We start from the raw sequence: 21434 nt of genomic DNA on the forward strand, positions 1-21434 counted from the left end.
ATCCAAGACGTTTCCGCCGCCAAAATGTGGGAGAACGGTGCGATCACGTCGTTCAGACTCAGTCCGCAAGACTATCATCGGTATCACTCTCCGGTCCAGGGCACTGTGGAATGGTACAGGCAAATTCCTGGAGAGTATTACCAAGTGGACCCGCTCTGCTTGCGATCCGATATCGACGTCTTGACGGTAAACGCTCCCTGCGCGATCTGCATCAACAGCCCGTCGTCTGGACGTGTGCTCTTTGTGGCAAGCGGCGCCACAGACGTGGGAACCAGGGAAATTAACCAAAAGTGTAGGACTGAGGGTTCACAGGTGGAAAAAGGCGAGGAATTAGGGCTGTTTCAATTCGGAGGTAGTATAATCGTTGCTTTCGAGCAGGGGAGGATACGTTTTGACGAAGATCTACTCAGAGTGAGCAGGAGTCTGGTGATGATGGATGTGGAAGTAGGGGATGAATCGGGCAACCTAGAATGGGTGACCTTTGTACAGGACTACCGAGGGGGAACTGACGGGAGGATGTGACTTGTTCTACTTCTCCTACCGCTAGAGTCCAGTATTGTCGCTGCTTCGAGACACCTTAACATACGCTTTTTCGTTAAGCGGCTTCGAGGTTCCATTAGTCTTCTTTGCAGCCCTGGATACCTGTGGTTCGTAAATGATGTGGCTAACGGTGGGCCGATAAGAGGACAATCTCATGCCTCACACTCATCGGTCCGATCACTCTCCCGAAGCAACGCTATCGCTCGAGAGGCAGGTGAGGTAGTTACTTCTAATTGGCTGTGGAAGGAAGCTTCAGAGAGGAAACAGGGTCTTTCGCCTGGAGGGAATCGGGAGTGCTAGGCTTATTAGATACGAGACCGCCCGACCAGGTATGGCTGAGATTCTCGATTGCGGCACTAGGTCTAGATTAGCTGGAAAATGAGGTTTTATCCGTTGACGGAACCTAGGTAGTGCGCCCTTGATACCAAAGAGTGACTTTGCGACCTCCTTCTCCTGCTTGCAGCCAAGCCATCTCGGATCAATGCCTATGTCCAGCCGTAATTAGGCCAAGCAACTGCCTCCAGAACCTGATTCTCGCACCAAGCAATATAACTAGACACCTTATTCCTCGGATTTCGGGACTCTATTGACCCGTCACGTGGACGCAGCTGGACATCAAGGAATGTAGTAGTATCGACTTTATGTGGCGGCCAACCATTGCTGCGGCGCGGGGAGGATCGGATATTTCGTCAGTTTTGGAAGCGATTTCGTCGCCATTCATACTGCCACGGTGTCAGGATAACTGTTATTGAATTGACATCCGTCTTCAGATGCCGAACCTTGCGACCTTCGATTGGCCTGGTTCGTACCAACCTTCGACGAAATATACAGAAGCTTTGCGTCGACAATATACGACGAAGACCATCTCACTACGTTCGCGTCTCTAGTCTCAATAGGCCGCATTGTGATAGAACTCCCCGTCTGGACGGTTCAGTTCGACATGCTCACTCCATCCGAGTCGGGGGTCAAAAAGCATAAGGCCTTTTAAACCGGCGCGGCTTTGAGGAGGTGAAAGTGTCTGGGTCGCCGTAAGGACCGTACGGGCGGAGGGGTAGTGCTGAAAAAGTGTTGTGGCTTCATGTGAAGATACTCCTCTTATATTTAATGTGCCGCGTGCTGAAGGAGCACCATAAAAGATAGTCTGCTCTGGAAGCATTAACGTCCACATCAGCCTTGGCTGCTACTGCACGCAAGGTAAAGTTGCATCGGCTCCAAGCTCGGCTGGCAGAGAGGTTACGTTCGCCGAGTGCGTGGAGCAGCCTTATTGCTTTCTTCAAAGTCTCAAAGGTATCGCGGAAACCTTCAGCTGCACGATACACAGGGAAAGATAGCCAATGAATGAGGACCGAAGTTGATTGCACGAGCCAGGGTAAAACAGACCACCAAGGCCCACACTGCATAATATCTTCAGCATTGGACTCGTCAGGGACGAGGTGGATTATAGCCTTCGCGGCTTCAACGGAACGTGTGGCAGCTGAGCAGTCGAAAGTATCTGAACCTTTGGACTGACGGGTAAGGTTTAGATCTGGCAATCGGTCCAAAAAGGATCGATAGGTTATTAGCTGTGTTCCATAGTAGAAGAACACTAGACTAAGTCTGAGAGCACGGGAACTCTGTTCCTTATTGTTGCACCGGAAGTCGAAAACGGGCGGAAGATTGCGAACCCAATCTTCGAGTTGAATTTCAATATCTTCGAGTCGGGACTGCAGATGGATGCCAGTAGCAATGCTGTGAATCTGAGAAAGGATACTTTGGCTGAGTCTTGCTAACTGCGTGAGATGGAGAAAATAAAGGGATGGGTTAGCTATAACATCTTTTGCCCAGTATAATCCAACTTGTGGCATCGATATGGTTCTAGATGATTGGGATCGTTGGTGCGGCGGAAAAGAGCGATCTCCATCGGTAGAACATGTGGATGTCGAACGGTTCCGGACATAGATATTTGAAGAGGGTGCTCGAGGACCATGTTGGTATTCCTTGCCAAGGAGCTCCAAACCTCTGTCTGTATCAAATTCGTTCTCTTCCAGGGGAGCTGGGAGCGGCGTTGAGCATTGTTGGTCGAAGACACAAGGGACGCGTCCGGTAATTATGCAGAGTCGATGCTGGAGAACATAGAGGCTCCACCAAACTCGGTAGCGGATTTCCTTCAATTGGTCTTTTAATTGGGTACTGTCGTTCCGTAAGTTCAGGCCAAGGGCCGTTGCATGTGACATAGCAATCCCTATCAATACCCAAGCTCTTGTCGTGTTAGTTTTGCATCGGTCTTGGACATCAGTTTCGTACCTGTTGATTTGGCTGGTGCAGAGAAAATAGAAAGACATCAATCCGAATACCTGGATAAGCTGCAGGTCTGGGAAGTCGAACAATGTCTCGCTATTGATAGCGAGATATCTGGCCCAGTTGAAGTACACAAGATGGTCTTCGATATTTCTGTTACCGTCGGCCCGAACAAGGGTGGCATACCTGGCGGCAATGGCAAAAATAGTATTGATAATTGCGAGCCACAGGTGAGGAGGTCTTTGAAAGGGATTCGACAAGAATCGGTGAAATTGTGATGTAAAGGTTGATTTTCCAATGATGGGGAACGTTGACTGCGCGTGTTGGAGATAAGTATAAAACAGAAACTGGGCAGTCTCGGCCTGTGGCATTTCGTATGGTTCAACACGTTCTAAGGTGGACAGGGGAGTATCGTCCAAATGGTAACTCATGCTGTTTATCGTGAAGTAGTGATCTGCCTCCGCCACACGGGATGTGGCATTTCCATGAGGTTGTCCGGAACTTGATAGAGGGGAGCCAGTATTGTGCTTTTTGGCGTCGCTAGGAGGACGCGTCGAGGTTGGCCGCAAGCCGTCGAGATTGTTATCATTCAGTACAGTCTGCATCCAAGTCACCTCGGAAGTCGGCCCCATAAAGCCAGTTACTGTCGCCCCTTCACGCGTAAAATCCTCTTTTGTACCGTACGGGGTCTCTCCGGTCAGAGGTTGAATCTTCAGAATTGGTTGCAGAAGTCCCCCGGTGTTCATTAGTCCCAGTCCGGGGAGCAGCTTCAACGTCGGTGTCTTGTATATCCGAGTCTCTCGCGGTTTCCTAATGCATTTAACACCACATGGTTACACGGTTAGGAATTCCATACTTCTCCTAAATATGCCTTTATGAACTTCGCCTCGGGCTCGAGAACTCTGTTCGCCAAAACTTTGGGCAAAGCCTCGCAATCAGCTAGCTTCTTGCCGATCCTACCACAGCTTCTGTCAGGTTCAACAGTCTGGCTTATATGTGCGCGTCTCGACATACTTCTTTGCTTTGTCCCGCTTTTTGTCTGCGTAGACGCACACAAATCCCAATCCACGACAACGCCTACATACGGGCTTTTCTCCGTTGCATTTCGTCTTTTTCAGCCTGCAAGGCTCGCACGCATGCTGTATTCGACGCGGGTCATGGAGTGTTGTATGTGGTCCGTCTGCGCCCTTGGTTGCGGCGTTTGTCCCGGGTAGCGCAGCTGTTGTGATCTCTCTCTGTGCAATATAGCGCCTGGTAGATTGTGAATGGCCTGAAGCGCTGGGTGTCGGGAAGCGCCCCATGACACGTGGTAGAGATTTAAAGGTGTAAGGAAGCTACTTCATAGTCCGACTTGATGGTAGCGGGATTGCGAGTTCGCAATCTGGAAAAGGGAGGATGGAGTACATATGGTAAAGGTCCGCGCAGTCTGAAGTGGTTCTGAACATCACCCCGACGGTGGACGTATAATGAAAGGTGCCAATCTTACTAAGGGCGGGAATTGAGTGCTTTCGTGACACTCTGCATCGACTGGCTCCACGTTTTCGTCGCCGCTTTTGACGATTTCATGTACAACCCTTTATCAGTTTGTAGCACTCTTAACGCCTGCACAGTATCCTGCCCTTCGACTTTCTCACTCGACCATCTTTGTGTCTCACGTCACAATCTCAAAAACATGCATCCGCGGCCACGAACCCATGTCTAAAAACCTAGGACTGAGACTCTTCGAGTTCTCGCAAATTTCAAATTGTCTGCAGTTCCCATGATGTCCCTTTGTCAAAATGCCCCCGCCCAAACGAAGCCGGGAGCCAGCTCGCTTCTCGCGATACCCTGGTGCCCCTCGCCCTTTGCCAACCGCTGTGCTGGCTGCGCGAGCCCTGGACTATATGTACGACGGCATCGCCCACATGCCGACTGCACGTTCGTCACTTTCGTCACTTCCTAGGATTCCTCTTCATTCTTTTCGATCTTCCTCGTCTCCTCGAGCCACATGCCTCGCCGAAAGAAGTTGACCACTGTCAACCTGAGTTCCGGGGGTTCATACTCCAGTCATACTATCGATGACGTCTGCACACTTGACATCCTCGCCCAGAAATATGAGGAGGCCTTGTCGGAAACCCGTCGCACGACGTTGTTGACGCGTTCTAGAACCCGGAGGCCAATCCGCAGGCGGCGAAATCGGCCAACCGCATCGGACGTCTTCGCGATCCCAACCGGCCGAGGAAGCTGACCGACAAACTGAGCCAGCGGGTTCAACAGTTGCCATCTATCCACCGGCTTCTGGAGTCGCGAGATCGGGTTCGCAGTCTCATTCTTCGGGAGTTCGGAGTGCTTCGCATGGCGGTTGGAGAAGCAATTCATACGGAGTATAAGAAGTTGGACCGAATGGTTAACAGCACGATTCGAGCCGAGGAGCGAGCTCTATTGAAATGCAGTCAGCGGCAGTACGACGAAACGGCTCCTATTGAGGCAATCCAGCGGCAGATCAAAGGAACTTCGGCCGAGGGGCAAGAGCTGGCTCCAGAGTCGGACTCGACACAGATCAAGATTCCCGACCGACGGCAGATTGCGGAAGCGGCCATGAGCGACTCGGCGGTATTCACCGGTCCCAAGGCTCTATCACGACACAAAATGTTCCTTAACGATGATCGCGCTATGTTAACGAAGGGAGCGACGATCGACGAGAGAAACATCTTTAGCTACAAAAATAGGATCCGCGGCTAGCGTACATGATACTCATGGCTTGCCACCTTTATTGACCTTCGAGCGTATTACCCCGTTGACCTGTCAGCAACATCAGTGTCTCTTCTGCTTGTGCAGTGAACTACCCCAAGAAGATCGGGAGAAACGTTATGCCGGTAAGCACTCCCTCCAGAGACATGCCGCACGCTGTCGCCTACGGCACTTTCGAGAGTAGGATCAAATTCCTTGCCCCGATAACATGGCTTGCCGTGGAATGGTTTTCGAAGGAAAATCGCACTTCAAGAACCATGCGGCTTCCGTACACCATTTCATCTTATAATTATATCGGCCACTTCTACGTAGGGTCTCTCCGGAGCCTTCTCTGTTAGGTTATCGCGCACAAGACCCGCGGACACAAGCCGCACTTCCTGTGTTGTTTGGTAAGTACTACTAGAACTAGGAATAACGCACATAGATTCGGGCTTTGCTGGGGTGAGACAGATGTTAAGAGTTTATTCGCAAGATACTTAGTGTAACTGGGGGAACTCCGTACGCGGGAAACGTGCTATTTATATGGGGCCTGACCTTTACATGAATGATGAAAGTGTATTCGACATACTCGGCAAGGAAAACGAAGGCCGAATTTGGTCAACAGATTCTGCCGATCAAGTTGCCTCCTCGTCCATTATGACCTCATCGCTGGCCATGATAGACATAATCAGGTCAGTCTAGCTACATCTGAAACCCGGAGGTGAATTTCGATCCCGCAGATTCAGTGATATTTCTCATATCGCTGCAGGCAGGATACCTCCGCAACCCTAATGACTAATGTTCATTTGTAGAATTGAACACCGAAATCGTTAGGACTTCGAAAACCAGCCGCTCTGCAGCAGCTATATAGTTGGCGGGAACCCTTGGGTTCCATGTTGAGCAGTGGAGGACATGACGACTGGAAAGATCTGAGATGCATCACTGCTTCAGCAGAAGCTCTGTGATCTGTTCACTCTGGTGTTTGAGCTGTTCATTTTGCTGCTTGATCTGGTCACTATGCTGTTTGAGCAATTGCATAAGCTCTTTTCGTTGTTGCTCAGAGTCTTTTCGTTGCTGCTCAGAGTCTTTTCGTTGCTGTTCTAGCTGAGCCACCAACATGTTCTCCCTATTCTTTGCATCCTTGCGTTGTTGTTCGGAGTCTTTTCGTTGTTGCTCAAAATCTTTGCGCTGTTGCTCAAAACCTTTTCGCTGTTGCTCTAGCTGCCGTTGCAGGTTCTGAATCATGGTTCGAAACTCGGCATTCAAGCCCCTCCCTCGCTGCGGTTTGCGAAACCCCTTATCCTGAGATTTGGGCGCACTGCTGTCATCCTGTGAGCTTTGTACGCCGAGGTCATCAATGTTGGCCGGTTCGAGTGTCCTTGTAAGCGGATCAGGCAGCTCATCGATCACGGCGGTGAGTCGCTTGAGCAGAGCCGGAGCAAAGATTTGGTAAACGTTGAGAGTAAACTGGTAACTGATCCATCTATATTCTCCTGATTTATCTTCAACGTTGAGTTCTTTGATCGTCTCGCGATAGTACAACGTGTTCTCACCCTGCACCTCAGGATAATGAGCATAAATACGCTCGCTCCGGTCGTCATGTGAAATAGAATATCCTAATGCCCTTCTGTGCACCCACGAAGCACGGTTAGCCTTGCGAAAGACGTTCACAATTCTCCGGAGTGTAACGGTTATGCTATGAGTATTTGGTCGATCTGCCAAGTTAAGCCCCTACTTCCCACACTTCACCTCGCTAGTCAGGAAGGGAAAATAGATATCCTCGCGCGGTGTGTAGTACGACTCCTCCAAAGGTTCGATGCAGAGCTTCCGGCGCTGAATTTCGGTAAAGTTGGACTATTTGAATCTGTATGTACGGTCCGGCTGCGGTCGGGGTCTGTAAAACGAAATTCCTTTAACCCAAGGGTTATTGTGACCTTCGATTAGACCGTGAAATTCTTCTCGGCCACTAATATACAGGTTTTTAACCGATGAGACAAGGAGAAAATGCAGGTCGAGGTAGACTCGAGCTTCGGATCGGCCTCGAATCAGAGTCTGGAATTTGTCGAATCGGTCATCAAATAACGAATGATCTAGACGCGATTAGTGCGTGTAGAGAAGCTTCTCGCACAGTATCTTGTCTTCCTGCACAAGACCAGCATCAGATAACTGCATAAAGCTGCTTTTCGTCTCCAAGACCGCCGGGTAGTTTATATCTTTGTAGGCCGAGTATTTCTTGTCTGCTGAAACCGTGGATTTCGTGGCGTCGCCGGATTGTGAAAGTCGACGACTTAACAAATCTGAGGACCGAGATCATTTCGAGGGTGGCAGACTCATGTCGTCCTGGACAGCGTATTCCTCGCTAGGCAGAACGCTTGATAGCCACTTCTCCATAAGTGCACCGCTGTCCGATAGTTCTAAAGGCGAGCGGGCGCTCTTCGCAGATGCGCGCTCGGTGTGCCTATCCGGTAACCTTGTCTTTCGTTCTGGTACAGGAGACAATTCGCGATGGATCTGGCGCACCTGGTCAGCATCTTTCCTCCCGGAGAGACGTTCATTGCATCCACTCACGTCATCGGTTTTTGTGGCAGACGGAGATGGAAGCTGACTCTGCAGCTTCGAGGGGGGGATCTCGGGAGGGCTCTCAGGAGTGAGGTCTTTCACCAGGGAATCCGGAAAGGCTTGTTGAAGGTCTGATAGGCGGCGAATCTTGTGAGGATGTTCGCCGTCGTCGCTCTGCACGGCGTGTCGTTTGTCTAAAAAATGTCAACGATTCGTTGATCCTGCGTTTCTGTCGTTTTCGAGGCTCTTACCGTGCAGGTTAGCCTGTTCGTGACTCTGCACGTTCGTGGCCTCTTTAACGGGTGATATCATGTGTTACAGAGGAGAGCAAGCGCTCTCACATTAACCAATACAGTGTCATGTCGGTCTCTTAAAGAGTCGAAGCCTTCCGGTCCGTTGGCACAGGAAAGAGCGTAGGCTGAGGCGAGCAGCACTGTCATCCAATCAAATGGGCTAGGTTGGGTGTCACATGCGGCTTGCTGAGGGCGCTTATTTATCTAGGACAAGGATAGGCTGCGCTCTCAATCACGACCACTTTAATTTTTTGAACTACAGCTAACCGACTTTAACTGAATCAGTAGTTCGCTTTCGAGAGCCATCCCTCACAGTCCTAAAGACTGGCCGATGACGTGTGCGTGCTATTCTTTGACAAGGCTATTTTGTTTACGCTATTGACCTTCGGCGGTCATGTTGACGAGTTCTGAATGAGTCCTGTCGCCCTCCCCTTATCTCCCACTTCTGCCGGTTGAAAGACAAAGTGTGCTTTCTGGATCGCGTAAGGAAGTTAAGAGACCCATAGCCGTTTCATCCATTGGGACCCTCATTGTTTGAATCTATCTGTCGATTTCGCAGATTGAAGTATTGGCATAAAACAAACTTCTTCCTCTGTTGAACACACTAGATCTAGTCAATACCGCTGACAAGAGGCCAGCAAATATATCGTCACCAATTCTTACCCCTCTTCTCTTTGATGTCTTGTGCCCGCAGGATTCACCTCCCTCGTGCAGCACCTGCCGATCCTCGTACCGCTCGTCACTTTTTCCGGCAGTGAAAACAAAGCCCCGGAATGCAATGGCACTGTCTGTCGATCTGTGTTTGAAAGTCACAAGAGACTATTCAGGTAGGTATCTAGGGAGGCGGTTTTGACAGATTGTCCTCCCCAAGCTGTGAAATTCCACGACCAGCACCACCATACGTCTCATGACGAGCGTCCTTCATCCAGTCGTGAATAGGTGCTGTCGGACTTGGGTCGCAGTGTGAGCACCAAAAGGAGACTTTGCGCACAGGGCTTCTAAGTTCTGATCCGGCTTCCCAGTTTTGCCAACTCTCCCACGATACCTCCAGCGCTGAACCCCCTCAATTCGGCAACTTTTGCATCGTCGAGTTTGGCCTTGAGGAGTCCGCTTTTGGCAAAATACTCCAGATAGCCCTTGGATTCGGGGACGGTCAAACCTTTGAGGTCGACCAATTTCACGCCTTCTGCCCCAGCGAAGAGATCAAGCACGCGCTGATCAGGCTTGCTGAAAGGCCTGGGGAGCGGGAAATCGGGAGATGTCGTGGACAACCCTCGAGCCTGGGCGCGTACCTTATCGAGGAGTAGTTTGAAGCTCGGATAGGCGGGGCTGTTGGATCCCGTGGAGCAGAACATGACCATGCCACCATTCGTGAAAGAGGCCGTCTTTCTGCCGAACATGAGGTCGGTGAAGCTCCGCACGAGGATGAATTGCTGCGAGTGGATGATCTTGTGTTCGGCATCGTGGTACTTGGAAGGGCCCATCCAATGGTCGACGCTGTCGGCCGCTAGTAGCACCCGCGGCCGGGGGTTCGTGCCGGGTTCGGTGACTTCCCTCCAGAAAGCCTGCCACACTCGCCACGCCCGTGTGTGGTCGTCGACACCGATCTTGACCAGATCTTTCAGGTGGACGACTGCTTCAGCGTGATGTTCTTGGGCAGTTCGTGATTGATCTTCAGGCCGCCAAGGATTGTTTCGTTCGAGTACAAGGCGCGCTCGGGGAAACTCTGAGCCAGACGTGGCTGGATGAAGCGTTGCTCTCGTGGCGCGCCTTCGCCTTCCTTCTCACGTAGAGGGGCATAAGATGATGTGTTGTTTATGAAATCTTGTGCTAAGGGGAAATCAGTATTGTTCAGTCTGACTTGGGTAGCATGGTTCGTCAAAGAAAAGCAGGAGAAGTAGAAAAACCATTCACCCTCAGGAACGCTCAAAACGAGCCAGGCATTCATGAATGCCATGCATATTGTCTGCAGCATCAGGATGCTTTTCCCTGCATGCGCATCTCCGACCACCAAATGTTTGACGACTCGACTGTCTGCAGTCTTGGTCAAGGTCTCCACCTCTTTGCCGACGGCCAGCGTCTCGTCGCGAATCAGGGTGCCAGGTCTGCGGAACAGGTTCCAGTTCTGCGTGCGCTCGAAGGCCTTTGCGTCCCGGAGCTGATCGAGCAGCTCGCCGTCCAGCCCCATCACTTTACCGACCAGCTGCGAGTCTGTTATGTTGCCTTTGTTCCAGTTCTCCATGTCGTCGACCGGCAGAGCATTGGTGTTGCTCAGAACGATGCGTCGTCTCTGAGCTCGGCGTTCCCCCACGGGAGGCAGCTTCAGACGTTCTCTAACCTTCTTCTTTAACCGGGCGGATTGAGAACCGCGGAATTTGAGGATCTTGTCTCCCTTTTTGCCGGGCGTTGGGTTGGCTTTCTGCGTCGCGGATGCATGGAATGATGCCGTTTGAGGGAGCAAGCTCGCACCCTTTGCCACCCGACCAAGGCTGTTGTGAGGAGATATACGGAGTCGGGACAGACACTCGGTACAGATGGCGAGTGACATGGCGGCCCCCTCGACTCAACGTCCTACGAGACGTTGGATATTTGCTTGTTGTACCCTTCGAAGATGCAGGAAGGTCAATCAATATTCCATTCCAGCGTGAAAGCTGCGCTAAAGGAAAATCCCATAACGCGGCAAGGGGTTACATGCGACCTATACAACACCGGCCTTGCCACCTTTCCGGCTCGATTCGATCAAACCAGACGGGTTACCCCATTACTCTTTGGAACCAAGAGTATATTCGCCGCCGTAAACCCTGACCTCATGAGCTAAATAGCCTTCAACAAGAGATCGTGACATACCATATGACTACCGGAGCTCCGCCTCCAGTGTTCCAGCGTCGCCTAGGATGGTGTACTTGGCGACTATCGAATATTTCTTTGGGAACAATGACATCTAGGAAGAGACAATCCTCGGTCGCCCTGCTGTCAGTCTGTGCTGGTGGGGGGTGTTGTGACCAGTATTCCTGCACCTGCTCATTGAGGCTATTGTAGTCGAAGGTGGACACGTTTCCTGCTATGAGATCTGCGTCCCCTACACTGGCGATAGGCGACCAGTTTGGTATGGCCGAGGGACACACTTTGCCAACGCTGCCGTCCTGGATCACGGGGTTTCTCCCCACAGGTGGCACAGGTGCAGCAAAGCGAAGAGACCCAACAGGCGGTTGTGCGTATCTTATGTTGGAAAAGTTGTACAGCGGCGCGGTTTGCTGTGCATGGAATTAGCTGCGTGACATTTCCAACCGCGGGAACGTCTGGGAATCACATTGAAATCAATAGCCTGGTGAATCTCATAGCCCAAGTCGACTTTGGGCAGTGTCTGCGTCTGTGCAAAGGTCACTTGAACACCCAGCAGCACGCAGCCGAGTACTGCAGTCATCTCGACAGAACGCATCTTGGTGTGACGTCTGATCAACACCTCCTGTGACCTGCCAGAGGTCTAAACAGCCAGTGCCCGCCTCATGTCTTTGCAGGAATTGCATTCCTTTATATAATAGCGGCGCTCACACCTGTACAGCTGCCGCCTCCGGGTCGAATCGTCGTCCAGGAAGGTACTTTCACGCATGGTGCAAGCGGGAAGGCCTCGTTGGAAATCCCTCCGCATATGGTAATGCACGAACGTTGTTCCAGCTGAGTTTGGCAGGTCGCAGTAACAGCAGCCTCGGCAGCGACAAATGATGTAGAGGTGTTGTTCTTGTGTCGGGGATCTGGTGTTCAAATCCTGGAGACTCCAGCAATCTCGGAGCAACAAGCGAAATGCGGATTGCGACCATGACTGGGGGACTTCCAGTCCTTCCCTTTACAGCGTAGGCTCATCTGTAAGACTGATTCACAATTGGAGAGCCTATCAGGCTATCATATGCGACCTCGCAATGGGGCGAGCAAGGATCCCAGAAAGAGAAACAGAGACCGGTCGTGGAGAGACCCCAGTGACTGCTGGATAGTGAGGCGGAGATGGCCCCTTTGGGCAGGATTTCATGAGGGCAGTCCGAGGTCTAAAATGACTGCAAAGACAAGTGATCCGGGCTTTATAGGTGCACGTATGTGTACCTAGTGATAGAAATGCCAAAGGTAGTGAGTGGGTGGCCACGTAACTTGTAAGCAACCTCCGGTGTTGTTCAAGCCTCGAATTCGTCCATGTTTCTAGCAAGGTTGACGCATCCGATAACATGTCTGGATCTGGATCCGGATCTGGAGCTTGCTGAGCTGTCAAAGCAGTTCGAGTCGAGCGTTTTCCATCAACAAAGAGAACTTGACCGGGATACTCAGCATATCTTCTCTGTTGAGTCTGTCACCATGGGGCTGGTCGGCAAACCTCGAACTCTAGGCGGCTCGGTAACCGGATATCCGGGAACAATCTCGAACCTGGTCAGCCTGATTATTCCTTATCCGTACTTGAGATCATCACGCGGTATATGGAGCCAGCTATGCGATGGCAATAACAATAATGTGAGACTAATTCGGCTGGGTGAAGCCGTCTAGCACGCGTTGAGTCCACTTGCGCCCATCACGACATCGCAAAAGCTCCACAGAAAGCTTCGGTACTCGTCGGCTCAATCCGGCAATCTATCTCGTTGCTGAGGCTGGTGAATCGTCGATATCTTGGCATGAGAGTGCTCCAGGAAGAAGGGGTCTTAAGGCCGTCTGGCTGATCTACCTGGTAGGTAAGAATGTCGGATACATACAAGTCGTACGAGTATCGGTATATAGGAGCCAAACGTCCCCAACCCATTGGAGTACATGGGATGCGGCAAATTTGATTCTTGATCACCAAAACATCCAACATGATTGCGAAGCCACTGGTCAATGGCGAAGACAGCGCTACTACCACTGGTAGCAGCGACGCCCAAGATGCCCTCGGATTCGCCTACCAGGCAAGTTGGCTCTTGAATGAGACTCGTGGGTGATGTGTCGACTGACTTGGCCATAGTATGGGTACCCTCTGTTCGCCTTCGGGAGGTTTGCGAAGAAACAGGGCTCACCTGTCAATGTACTATACCACGAGCAAGATGTGATCAAGCCCGGGTGGACCAAAGTCGTTCGACCTAATAACGACACCATGTACTCGTCGATTTTTTATGACTTGTCGCAATCTGACATGGTCATCTCTGTTCCCAAATTTGATGGCCGCTTCTGGTCCTTTTCTTTCTTCGACATGTAGGTTCCTCTGCCCGACAATGGTCTCCCGCGCTGATAGTCTCAAGGTACGGTAACCACTATGCGTCAGTCATGGGTTTGGACGACCATCGACCTGGCAATTATCGTCTCACTTTTGCCGAGGATCAATTTGGACTGCATCTCAAAGGCAACGGTTCGGAAGAGCAAGGTGTACTCCATTCCCCGACCCCGTACGGAGTGTGGACGGTGAGGATCCTCTTGAAAGACCAGAAGGATGATGTGAAGAACGTCCATGCGTTTCAAAATCAGATCAAGCTCAACATGGTTCCTCGACTACACCCAACCGACGTGCCAGCTTTCGATCTTCGCATCTTCTCCGAGGTTGCAGGCTCCGCAGAGTCTCCTGTGTCTGAGCCGGAGCAGGTCTTGCGCTTGACAGCTGCTCTGTCCAGGTACAACTTGTCCGAAGTTGTGCAGGATCGAGGCTGGATCGCCCACGTCTTGGAGAAGGCGGGCATCTGCGGTGATGGGACATTCGTTCAGCCACCACACACATCCCTTGCCGCCGCAGTCGAGGCGGCAAACATGTCGGTGAAGGCTCTCAAGATGACTGCTGGCTTCGTGCGAAACCAAGGAAATGGCTGGTACACGAATGCCCCCATGATCTGTGGGAACTTCCGCTCCTTCTACCCTGCGCGGTATCTGGTAGCGATGCGTGGGTATCTGGGAGTGTCATCTGATCAAGCCATTTACCCGTCCTATGTTCCGGCCGGGAGTACTGCAGAGATACCAGATGTCCAGGTTGGACCCAGACAAGCCATCAAGTTTACCTTCAGTGGAGAGCCTTTGCTTCGACCTTTGGGATTCTGGAGCTTGAGTCTGTACAACAAGGATCAATTGTTCGTCCCCAACCAGCTGGAGCAATATGCTCTAGGGGATCGCAATGACCTCAAGTGTATCGATGGAACGCCATTGAAAGATCGCAAGGACGGTAAGTTTGAGATTTTGATCCAACCGGCAGATGTTCCACCTCCGAAGGCATGGCACTCCAAGTAAGTCTCGAGGCTTCATACGTTCGGAGCGTGGATTATACTGACACACTACCTCCAAAGCTGGCTGCCAGCACCACCAGGAGGCGGTGAAATCTCATTTACTCGTGAGTACATGCCATTCACACGCTGCCCATGCAATTACTGACGTGTCAGTTCGCGTCTTTGGATCGTCGCCCGCTATGAGTGATGGATCGTACGAGTACCCTAAGGTCACGCTCATGAATGCGATTACAGAATAATGATTCGGGTTGGAAAAGTCAGTCATGTCACCAGTTGTGGGTGTTGGGGGCGAGATAGAAAGCATTGTGACACCGCCATTGTACCAAGACACCAAATATGTTGAGTTTGCGCATGAAAACTCACCGTGCTGAGGTTGAGCTTGCCACGAAGTCCAAACGCCTCAATGAGTCAGGGACACCCTTTTCCCTAGATGATATGACTCTTATCCGTATGCTTAACTCCCATGTCCTCTAGTAATGTGACTAGTCCTGTTTTGGTGCACTAGTAGATATAGAGCCTTGGCATTACGATAATTCCGCTACGAGCACTTTTGGTACGGACCGGCTAAAAACTCGCAGCTATGAGGTATTTGCTTGCTCCGTACACATGTCGCGCATCTCGAGGTCCTCTGCTGACTTGCTGTACCTCGACCTGACGACACCTTGCCAGTTTATTCTCTTTGATCCTGAATAGGACCAGGTTACTGAGACTGTAGAATCAGTACTGGATCGGACAACTCTGTTCTATCTTCCCGCCGACGTGGTCGACCGCCGTCTTACCATGCTGACAGTCCGACCTTCTCATGGCGTCAGATCGACCAACTTCCTCACTGCGGTCCAGTCGGGCGAAACTAGTGTGCGACCTCTGTCACTCTCGCAAGGTCAAATGCGATCTCGAAAGTCGAGGCGGTGGATCGTGCACCAGTTGCAGGGAGCATGATCTCGTGTGCACGTAAGGCCAGAGACAATTGCTTTCACTTATGAGGGAAACATCTGCTCACGATCTTTAGGCGACGCCGTTCCAAGAGAGCCACTGTTCGTCAGATTTACTCTTCCCCCGTATCAGCTCAGTCGTCATCACGTCTGGGGCCCGATCCGCTCGGCCTGACCGCGCGACATGCTGTCGAGGCCCCGACTGCCATTGAGCATCCGAGCTTCGACCAAACGCATGAGAGGAGCCTCGCCGCCATCCCCGTTCAATCTCCATACCTGGGAGACACCTCGTATCTTCTGCCTGAGATGCCGTCACTGAGACCTGATCATGAAAACACCACTGTCTTCTCGACACGATTAAGGGAACAAATCCTTCATCTTCCTGGGCTGGTCTCCTTACCTTCGGACCTGGTGTTTGGTGCTTATGCTGACATGTATTTTGAGCATCTCTATCACCGTTTCCCCATTGTTCAGCGGGAAGATCTTCTGGACGACAAACGATCATTACCCCTCTGTCAAGCCATTTGCATGGTCGGATCCATGCTTCGAGTACCCAGAGGTCCGGCTCCTCTGGCCGAGAGCGAGCAGTACTATACAAGGGCCAAAATGATGACCCATTTGGACGTCGAGAGCGATTATATCGCAATTATGAAGACGATGTGCCTGTTGATGACGTGGAACATCAAAGGACATCTTATTCTCACCTTCGATTGCGCCTGGCAGTGGCAAGGCATGGCTTGTAGGCTCCTGCATCAGATGGGACTTCATCGCAATCGTACCTATGCTCGAATCGCCAAGCCCAAAATCGCCCGCAGACTCGCGTGGTGTATCTTTGTGAGTACTCTCAACTGCGTCAGAGAGATCTGGTTACTCACACTCGCTCAGACGCAAGATCAACTCATGTCAGCCGCCATGGGTCGTCCTGCAGCGATTAGGTTGCACGAATTCGATGTCACACCACCTACAGCAGAAGACTTTGACATCCTCACACGCCCAACCCTGTTGTTTATCGAGATTACAAAATTGGCAACAATATTAGCCCAAATCCACGACCTGCACGCTCAGCGAGAATCAAATATCCCAAAAGTATGTCTTTCCACCCCCTATCCACAAAACAGTCTGAGAGATCCTCTACGCGCTTCTGTGTATATCCGTGGAAGTGCTGCGTCGATGTCGATTTGATCGCTGACGGAACGACTTAGAAACTGCAAATCTTGGAATCTCTCAAAAAATGGTTAGAGGAGCTTCCAGAAGATGTTCGGCTATATGACAGATTCAACACCAGAGTGTACCATCGTGACGTGTCAGAAGCCCACGTCATGTATTTTGTTATCGTCATGACCTACTTTAACCTCTTTGGCGACCAAAGGCTCTCTTCTGCCAGCAGCCTTGCGACCTTGGTGGCCTCGTCTTGTGTCACACGCCTATACCATGAGATGTACATAAGGGACGACATCAACTATCTGCTTGGCATGAACACCTGGTACATGATGGTGGCAGCGGTTCCTCAATTACAGTACAGCGCGACGCCTAATCAAAGCGAACTCTGTGCTCAGGAGCTCGACAACATTGTCCAAGCACTTCAACACATGCAGATCAAGTTTGCAGGAGCGATTCCCGTTCTCAAGACCATTGAGCGTCTGCGCGCGTCGCGTAGCCAGGTCAGAATTCGATCCGGTTCACCCAACCCATGGGACGAGAATCCTGTCGAACGTATTTCACCCCAAATGGCAGATTTGCAGGGTCTATTCGCCTTTCCGGCAGCTTTCAGCCCAAGACTCGAAGTCACCATGGTAAACGGAGCACGAGAAAGAAACCCGGACCTAGGTGATGCGCTGTGGCCCCAGGAAGATTTCGGCAGCATTTTCGACGAACTCTGGGATACATCAATGTTTTCTTTTGAGGCCGAGTTGAGTTCCCAGGGCTGAACTGGAAATTGATCAATTCTGTGGAAGTCTCTGCTCAGAGACATGCCTTGGACTCGGGGAGTGATTCAGCCATCGACGAATAGGCGCTCCCAAGACCCTTGGGACCAAAGGGGACCGGGATTTCGGGGCGAATCAGCATCACCCTCTCCAATTGGAGTCCGGGGCTTGCTGCATGGGCGCTAGCAAACGTCTGGTCGAGGTTAATAAGACAAAGTCAGCGGCATCCCCCACCTCCGCCTTGCCTCAAACCTAAACCAGTGGCGGGGTTCACTTGTCCTAGGACAGCCGCTGGTGGCTTGGACTGTCTACCGACCATAAGCGAGAATCTCCAGGTATCAAATCGGCATGTTTGCTGAGGAAGAAATCCCGATCTCTTAGCCACGCCATGTGCGCGCGTGACTTATCATCTTAGTAGAGAACATTAATGCAACGGCGCCATCTGAGCAAGAAACAATTCCAGGAACGAATAACCCGAGACAGCTGGAAGCCTTGACATGCCTCGATCGATATGTGTTGCCCACCACGTGGCAGCGCGTCCTATGCACCGAAAAGGTATGCCGTATTCCTCGCTACTGCACATGGCGCATCAAAACTCAATCCCGAGGACTCCTTAATTTACTCCGTATTGCGGATCCACTTTCGTCTCCCCAGACTGATGATTGAATGTCCAAAGATGAGAAGCGGAGACAGACGAGGCGGGGGGCTGCACGGCATTCCAACGTGGCCCCAGGGAAGTGGTGTGAACGGGAAATATCCACAGCTAGGTCTTGACATGGACTGGGCTGGACTGGGATTTGACCTTATAGGGTCCGTCCACTTGGGATTTGGACTATTGACAGCAAGGGACCAACCCAGTCCAAAACGCAGTCCAGCCCCAGAGTCCGCGGGTTGGGACCAGTCCATGTCAAGGCATATTCACAGCACAATGCAAACAGCCTTGGCCGCCCCACCGGCTCTGGTCGGCGATGCGCGGTATCGCCACGGCAGTCGTCGGCTCTTTTTTTTCCAACAGAGTTCTCGTTGTTTCACGATGTATCAAACCACAACGCAGTAAGGAATCAACTTCGCGTCAATGTCGCCACGCGGCTCCAGTATGGCATCACTCAGCCCTCTCCACTAGGGGTTTTTGGACTCGGTGAATCGAAGCTGCAGTCGTCGAGTATAAAAGGTGACCGAGTTTGCTGTCCCCATGGTCCCATGGGGGAAATGTTTGTTCTGCCCGAGAGTCACGATAAAAAGCCGATGTGAGCAAAGAGACATTGACGCACTCTACATCGTTCAAGACGTCCGACGTTTCTACATATCGCACGGGCGATTCCGTCAGTACTCGTTCGCTTGAGCAACCTGTCGTCCAATAACAACGGCCACCCCCCCTTGTCAACAGAACGCACACCATGGCAGTAGCCGAGAAAGCCAACACGCACGACGTGGTCGACACGCCCAAATTGGACGCGGGCGGCGTGGCGACTCACGACTCTGGCGATGAACATGATGCAGACCCAGAGCCATACACTCACGCCGAAACCCGCAAGATTGTCCATAAGATCGATCGACGCCTCCTTTCCATCTGCGGCCTCATGGTCGCGGTCAGCTTGTTGGACCGCGGGAATCTTTCCAACGCTTACATTGCTGGGTAACTATGCCGCACACACTCCCAAACCTTGAGGTTTCAAATCACGAGGGGGAGACCGTCCTGCGACGCAATGGCTGACATAAATGTGCAATCAGCATGGCAAAGGACCTGGAGCTCACCGTAGGAACAAGATACGTAAGTTCTTCCGCAGCTCTCGCCTTTGACTTTTCTTCTTCTGGATGTGTGTGAAGCTGACAACCGGGTTTCCCGATTTTGGACAGTCGATTGTGGTTCTGATCTTCTTTGCCCCCTATATCGCCTTTCAAGTTCCCGGCGCGATCATCGTCAAGAAATTGGGACCGAGATGGACTCTTCCGGCCATGACCATGCTCTGGGGCTTCCTCGTCATTGTACGTTCTTTTCCCTCAGGCTCCGCGAGGGGTCGAAATCCGAACGCCTCGCGGCCTCAGGTTTCCGACTTCGATACGTACTGACCTTTGTCTCAAAAGGGATTCGGGTTCGCCAAACACTGGACCGTCCTCATCGGCCTTCGCATCATCCTGGGTATCCTCGAAGGTGGCCTCTTTCCCGGCGTCATCTACCTGATCTCGCTTTACTACACTCGCTGTTCGTGCCCCTCCGAGTCCCCCCTTCGTTGTCCTGTAGAATAGGACCGGTCGATTCTGTTGCATGCTGACCAATATTGTTGTTTCCACCGGTTCAGATGACATGGCAAGGCGTTATGCATTCAACTACCTGATCGGCCTCGTCGGGTCGTCATTCTCCGGTATATTGGCTTACGCTTTCATCCAAATGCACGGCTTGGCGGGACTGCAAGCGTGGCAAGTAAGTCATTTTCTGTCTCTTTTCCCGAGGTTGCAGGTCGAGGAATTGCCAAAGCTTTCCCCCTCGGATCTGCGGCGGGCGGCATCTCATGGCAGTCCAATTGTCCGACTCGTCGAGCTGACGTCGTTCTTTCACAGTGGATCTTCGTGATGGAAGGCATTTTGACCTGTGTCATCGCCGGCGCCGCCTTTGTGTTTCTCGTCGGCTACCCGCAAGATCCCAAAGCCTGGCGATTCCTCAAGCCCGAAGAGATGGCGCACATGATCCGTCTCATCGACAAGGACCGTCAAGACACGGAAAGCGACCAAAAGTTCAACCTGCGAAAGTTCCTCCGCCCTGCGCTGGACTGGCGCATTTGGGGGTACGGGTTACTTTACACGTGAGTGTTTCCATGCGTACCGGAAGTTTCTAGTTTGTGTTTTTCCATCGTCGTGATTGTCGTTATTTTTGTCGTCCGTGTATAAGGGCCGGCGGAAAAAAGGCAAAAGAAAAATAGGACGAGCGAAACTGACATCGAGCCTTTTGGCCTCACAGATGCTCGACCGCGCCGGCTTACGCCGTGGCCTACTTCCTTCCCATGATCCTGAACTCGCGGATCGGCTTCAGCGCCGGCGTGTCGCAGATCCTCACCACGCCGCCGTACATCTTCGCCGCCGTGCAGATGTACGGCCAGGCCTGGCTGAGCGACCGGTACCGCCTCCGGAGCCCCGTCATCCTCGTCAACGTGCTCGAGTCCGTCACCGGCCTGTGTTTGCTGGCCTGGACCGATGTCGCCGGCGTGCAGCTCTTCGCCGTCTTCCTCGTCACCGCCGGCTGCAACGCCACCATCCCCTGCGTGCTGTCGTGGCAGGCCAACAACATCCGCGGCCACTGGACCCGCACCTTTTGCAGCGCCACCCTGACCGGCATGGGCGCCGTCGGAGGCATCATCGGCGCCTTGACCTTCCGCTCCCAGGATTTTCCCACCTACCACCCCGGCATCTACACCGCTCTGACGTAAGTTTTTTCTGAAAGAAACAAAAAGAATCTCGCTCCTCCCCAACAGCCCTCGTTCTCTGGGATCCCCGGGAGACCTTCTTTTTCCTTTCGTGTCTTTGAAGAAGCCCACTCATGCTGACCAACCCCTCCCCATGATCTTCTAGTTGTAACGGAGTCATCGTCCTGACCACGGTCTCCATTGTCCTCTACTTTCGTCGGCACAACAGATTGGCCGAGGAGGGTAAGGAGGTCATCGCCGGTCTGCCCGGGTTCCGATACACTCTCTAGACAAAGCGGAGGACGGTCCTGCGATACTGCCACGACGCCCAAAAGGACATCGGTGATTCGGCGTACGTCGCGTTCGTCAGTGTTCGATCGAACGATGGACCCGGCCCGATGGCAGGCATTTCGAAGACGCACAAGAGCACCATGACATGGTTTTCGAATCGTAAGACACAATGCTTCTTAGGTCTAAATTCGCACCAGAATCGAATCTCGATGGGGATAGATTTTACATCACGCATGGCCCCTAGGAAGTGAACGAGTCCGACTGTCTATGACCGACACTGGCCGAGGTTTAAGGG

At 52.0% G+C, this 21434-nt stretch overlaps 11 protein-coding genes across 14 annotated transcripts; 5 read left to right on the forward strand and 6 right to left on the reverse strand.

The window, feature by feature from the left end:
* Positions 1–24: 24 nt before the first annotated feature.
* Positions 25–522, forward strand: PV06_11110 (phosphatidylserine decarboxylase; the record flags this gene model as incomplete). The annotated part of the gene is made up of 1 exon (XM_016412733.1): positions 25–522. The coding sequence occupies one exon, from the start codon at positions 25–27 to the stop codon at positions 520–522; it is 498 nt and encodes a 165-aa protein (XP_016256914.1).
* On the reverse strand, positions 232–4272 carry PV06_11111. 4 transcript variants are annotated; one of them, XM_016412737.1, is made up of 6 exons: positions 3832–4272; positions 3674–3773; positions 2824–3627; positions 1354–2778; positions 511–1262; positions 232–402 (listed from the first exon to the last, which is right to left on the reverse strand). In XM_016412737.1, exons 3-4 carry the CDS (start codon positions 3561–3563, stop codon positions 1617–1619), a joined length of 1902 nt encoding a protein of 633 aa, XP_016256918.1. In that variant the 5' UTR covers positions 3564–3627; positions 3674–3773; positions 3832–4272; the 3' UTR covers positions 232–402; positions 511–1262; positions 1354–1616. The 4 variants fall into 4 exon arrangements, with proteins under 4 accessions (XP_016256918.1, XP_016256917.1, XP_016256915.1 ...); XM_016412736.1 differs by having other exon boundaries at positions 511–2778; XM_016412734.1 differs by having other exon boundaries at positions 511–3627.
* Positions 4273–4442: 170 nt separating this feature from the next.
* Positions 4443–5836, forward strand: PV06_11112 (uncharacterized protein). Its single transcript, XM_016412738.1, has one exon. It carries the CDS (start codon positions 5152–5154, stop codon positions 5536–5538), a length of 387 nt encoding a protein of 128 aa, XP_016256919.1. The 5' UTR covers positions 4443–5151; the 3' UTR covers positions 5539–5836.
* A 629-nt stretch (positions 5837–6465) lies between these two features.
* Positions 6466–6771, reverse strand: PV06_11113 (uncharacterized protein; the record flags this gene model as incomplete). The annotated part of the gene is made up of 1 exon (XM_016412739.1): positions 6466–6771. The coding sequence occupies one exon, from the start codon at positions 6769–6771 to the stop codon at positions 6466–6468; it is 306 nt and encodes a 101-aa protein (XP_016256920.1).
* A 1065-nt stretch (positions 6772–7836) lies between these two features.
* Positions 7837–8397, reverse strand: PV06_11114 (uncharacterized protein; the record flags this gene model as incomplete). The annotated part of the gene is made up of 3 exons (XM_016412740.1): positions 7837–8037; positions 8095–8279; positions 8337–8397. 3 exons carry the CDS (start codon positions 8395–8397, stop codon positions 7837–7839), a joined length of 447 nt encoding a protein of 148 aa, XP_016256921.1.
* A 979-nt stretch (positions 8398–9376) lies between these two features.
* Positions 9377–9862, reverse strand: PV06_11115 (uncharacterized protein; the record flags this gene model as incomplete). Its single annotated transcript, XM_016412741.1, has 1 exon — positions 9377–9862. One exon carries the CDS (start codon positions 9860–9862, stop codon positions 9377–9379), a length of 486 nt encoding a protein of 161 aa, XP_016256922.1.
* A 137-nt stretch (positions 9863–9999) lies between these two features.
* On the reverse strand, positions 10000–10926 carry PV06_11116 (uncharacterized protein; the record flags this gene model as incomplete). Its single annotated transcript, XM_016412742.1, has 1 exon — positions 10000–10926. The coding sequence occupies one exon, from the start codon at positions 10924–10926 to the stop codon at positions 10000–10002; it is 927 nt and encodes a 308-aa protein (XP_016256923.1).
* Positions 10927–11139: 213 nt separating this feature from the next.
* On the reverse strand, positions 11140–11802 carry PV06_11117 (uncharacterized protein; the record flags this gene model as incomplete). Its single annotated transcript, XM_016412743.1, has 3 exons — positions 11140–11179; positions 11226–11632; positions 11689–11802. 3 exons carry the CDS (start codon positions 11800–11802, stop codon positions 11140–11142), a joined length of 561 nt encoding a protein of 186 aa, XP_016256924.1.
* A 1472-nt stretch (positions 11803–13274) lies between these two features.
* PV06_11118 (uncharacterized protein) lies at positions 13275–14832 on the forward strand (the record flags this gene model as incomplete). The annotated part of the gene is made up of 5 exons (XM_016412744.1): positions 13275–13301; positions 13354–13580; positions 13628–14593; positions 14654–14697; positions 14747–14832. The coding sequence occupies 5 exons, from the start codon at positions 13275–13277 to the stop codon at positions 14830–14832; spliced, it is 1350 nt and encodes a 449-aa protein (XP_016256925.1).
* Positions 14833–15395: 563 nt separating this feature from the next.
* On the forward strand, positions 15396–17453 carry PV06_11119 (uncharacterized protein; the record flags this gene model as incomplete). The annotated part of the gene is made up of 4 exons (XM_016412745.1): positions 15396–15544; positions 15603–16359; positions 16411–16611; positions 16728–17453. The coding sequence occupies 4 exons, from the start codon at positions 15396–15398 to the stop codon at positions 17451–17453; spliced, it is 1833 nt and encodes a 610-aa protein (XP_016256926.1).
* Positions 17454–18847: 1394 nt separating this feature from the next.
* Positions 18848–21138, forward strand: PV06_11120 (uncharacterized protein; the record flags this gene model as incomplete). Its single annotated transcript, XM_016412746.1, has 8 exons — positions 18848–19086; positions 19182–19221; positions 19308–19436; positions 19536–19653; positions 19751–19872; positions 20010–20251; positions 20407–20868; positions 21015–21138. The coding sequence occupies 8 exons, from the start codon at positions 18848–18850 to the stop codon at positions 21136–21138; spliced, it is 1476 nt and encodes a 491-aa protein (XP_016256927.1).
* Positions 21139–21434: the final 296 nt, after the last annotated feature.

This window comes from Exophiala oligosperma (assembly GCF_000835515.1).
Source record: "Exophiala oligosperma strain CBS 72588 unplaced genomic scaffold supercont1.19, whole genome shotgun sequence".
NCBI classification, from domain to species: Eukaryota; Fungi; Ascomycota; class Eurotiomycetes; order Chaetothyriales; family Herpotrichiellaceae; genus Exophiala; species Exophiala oligosperma.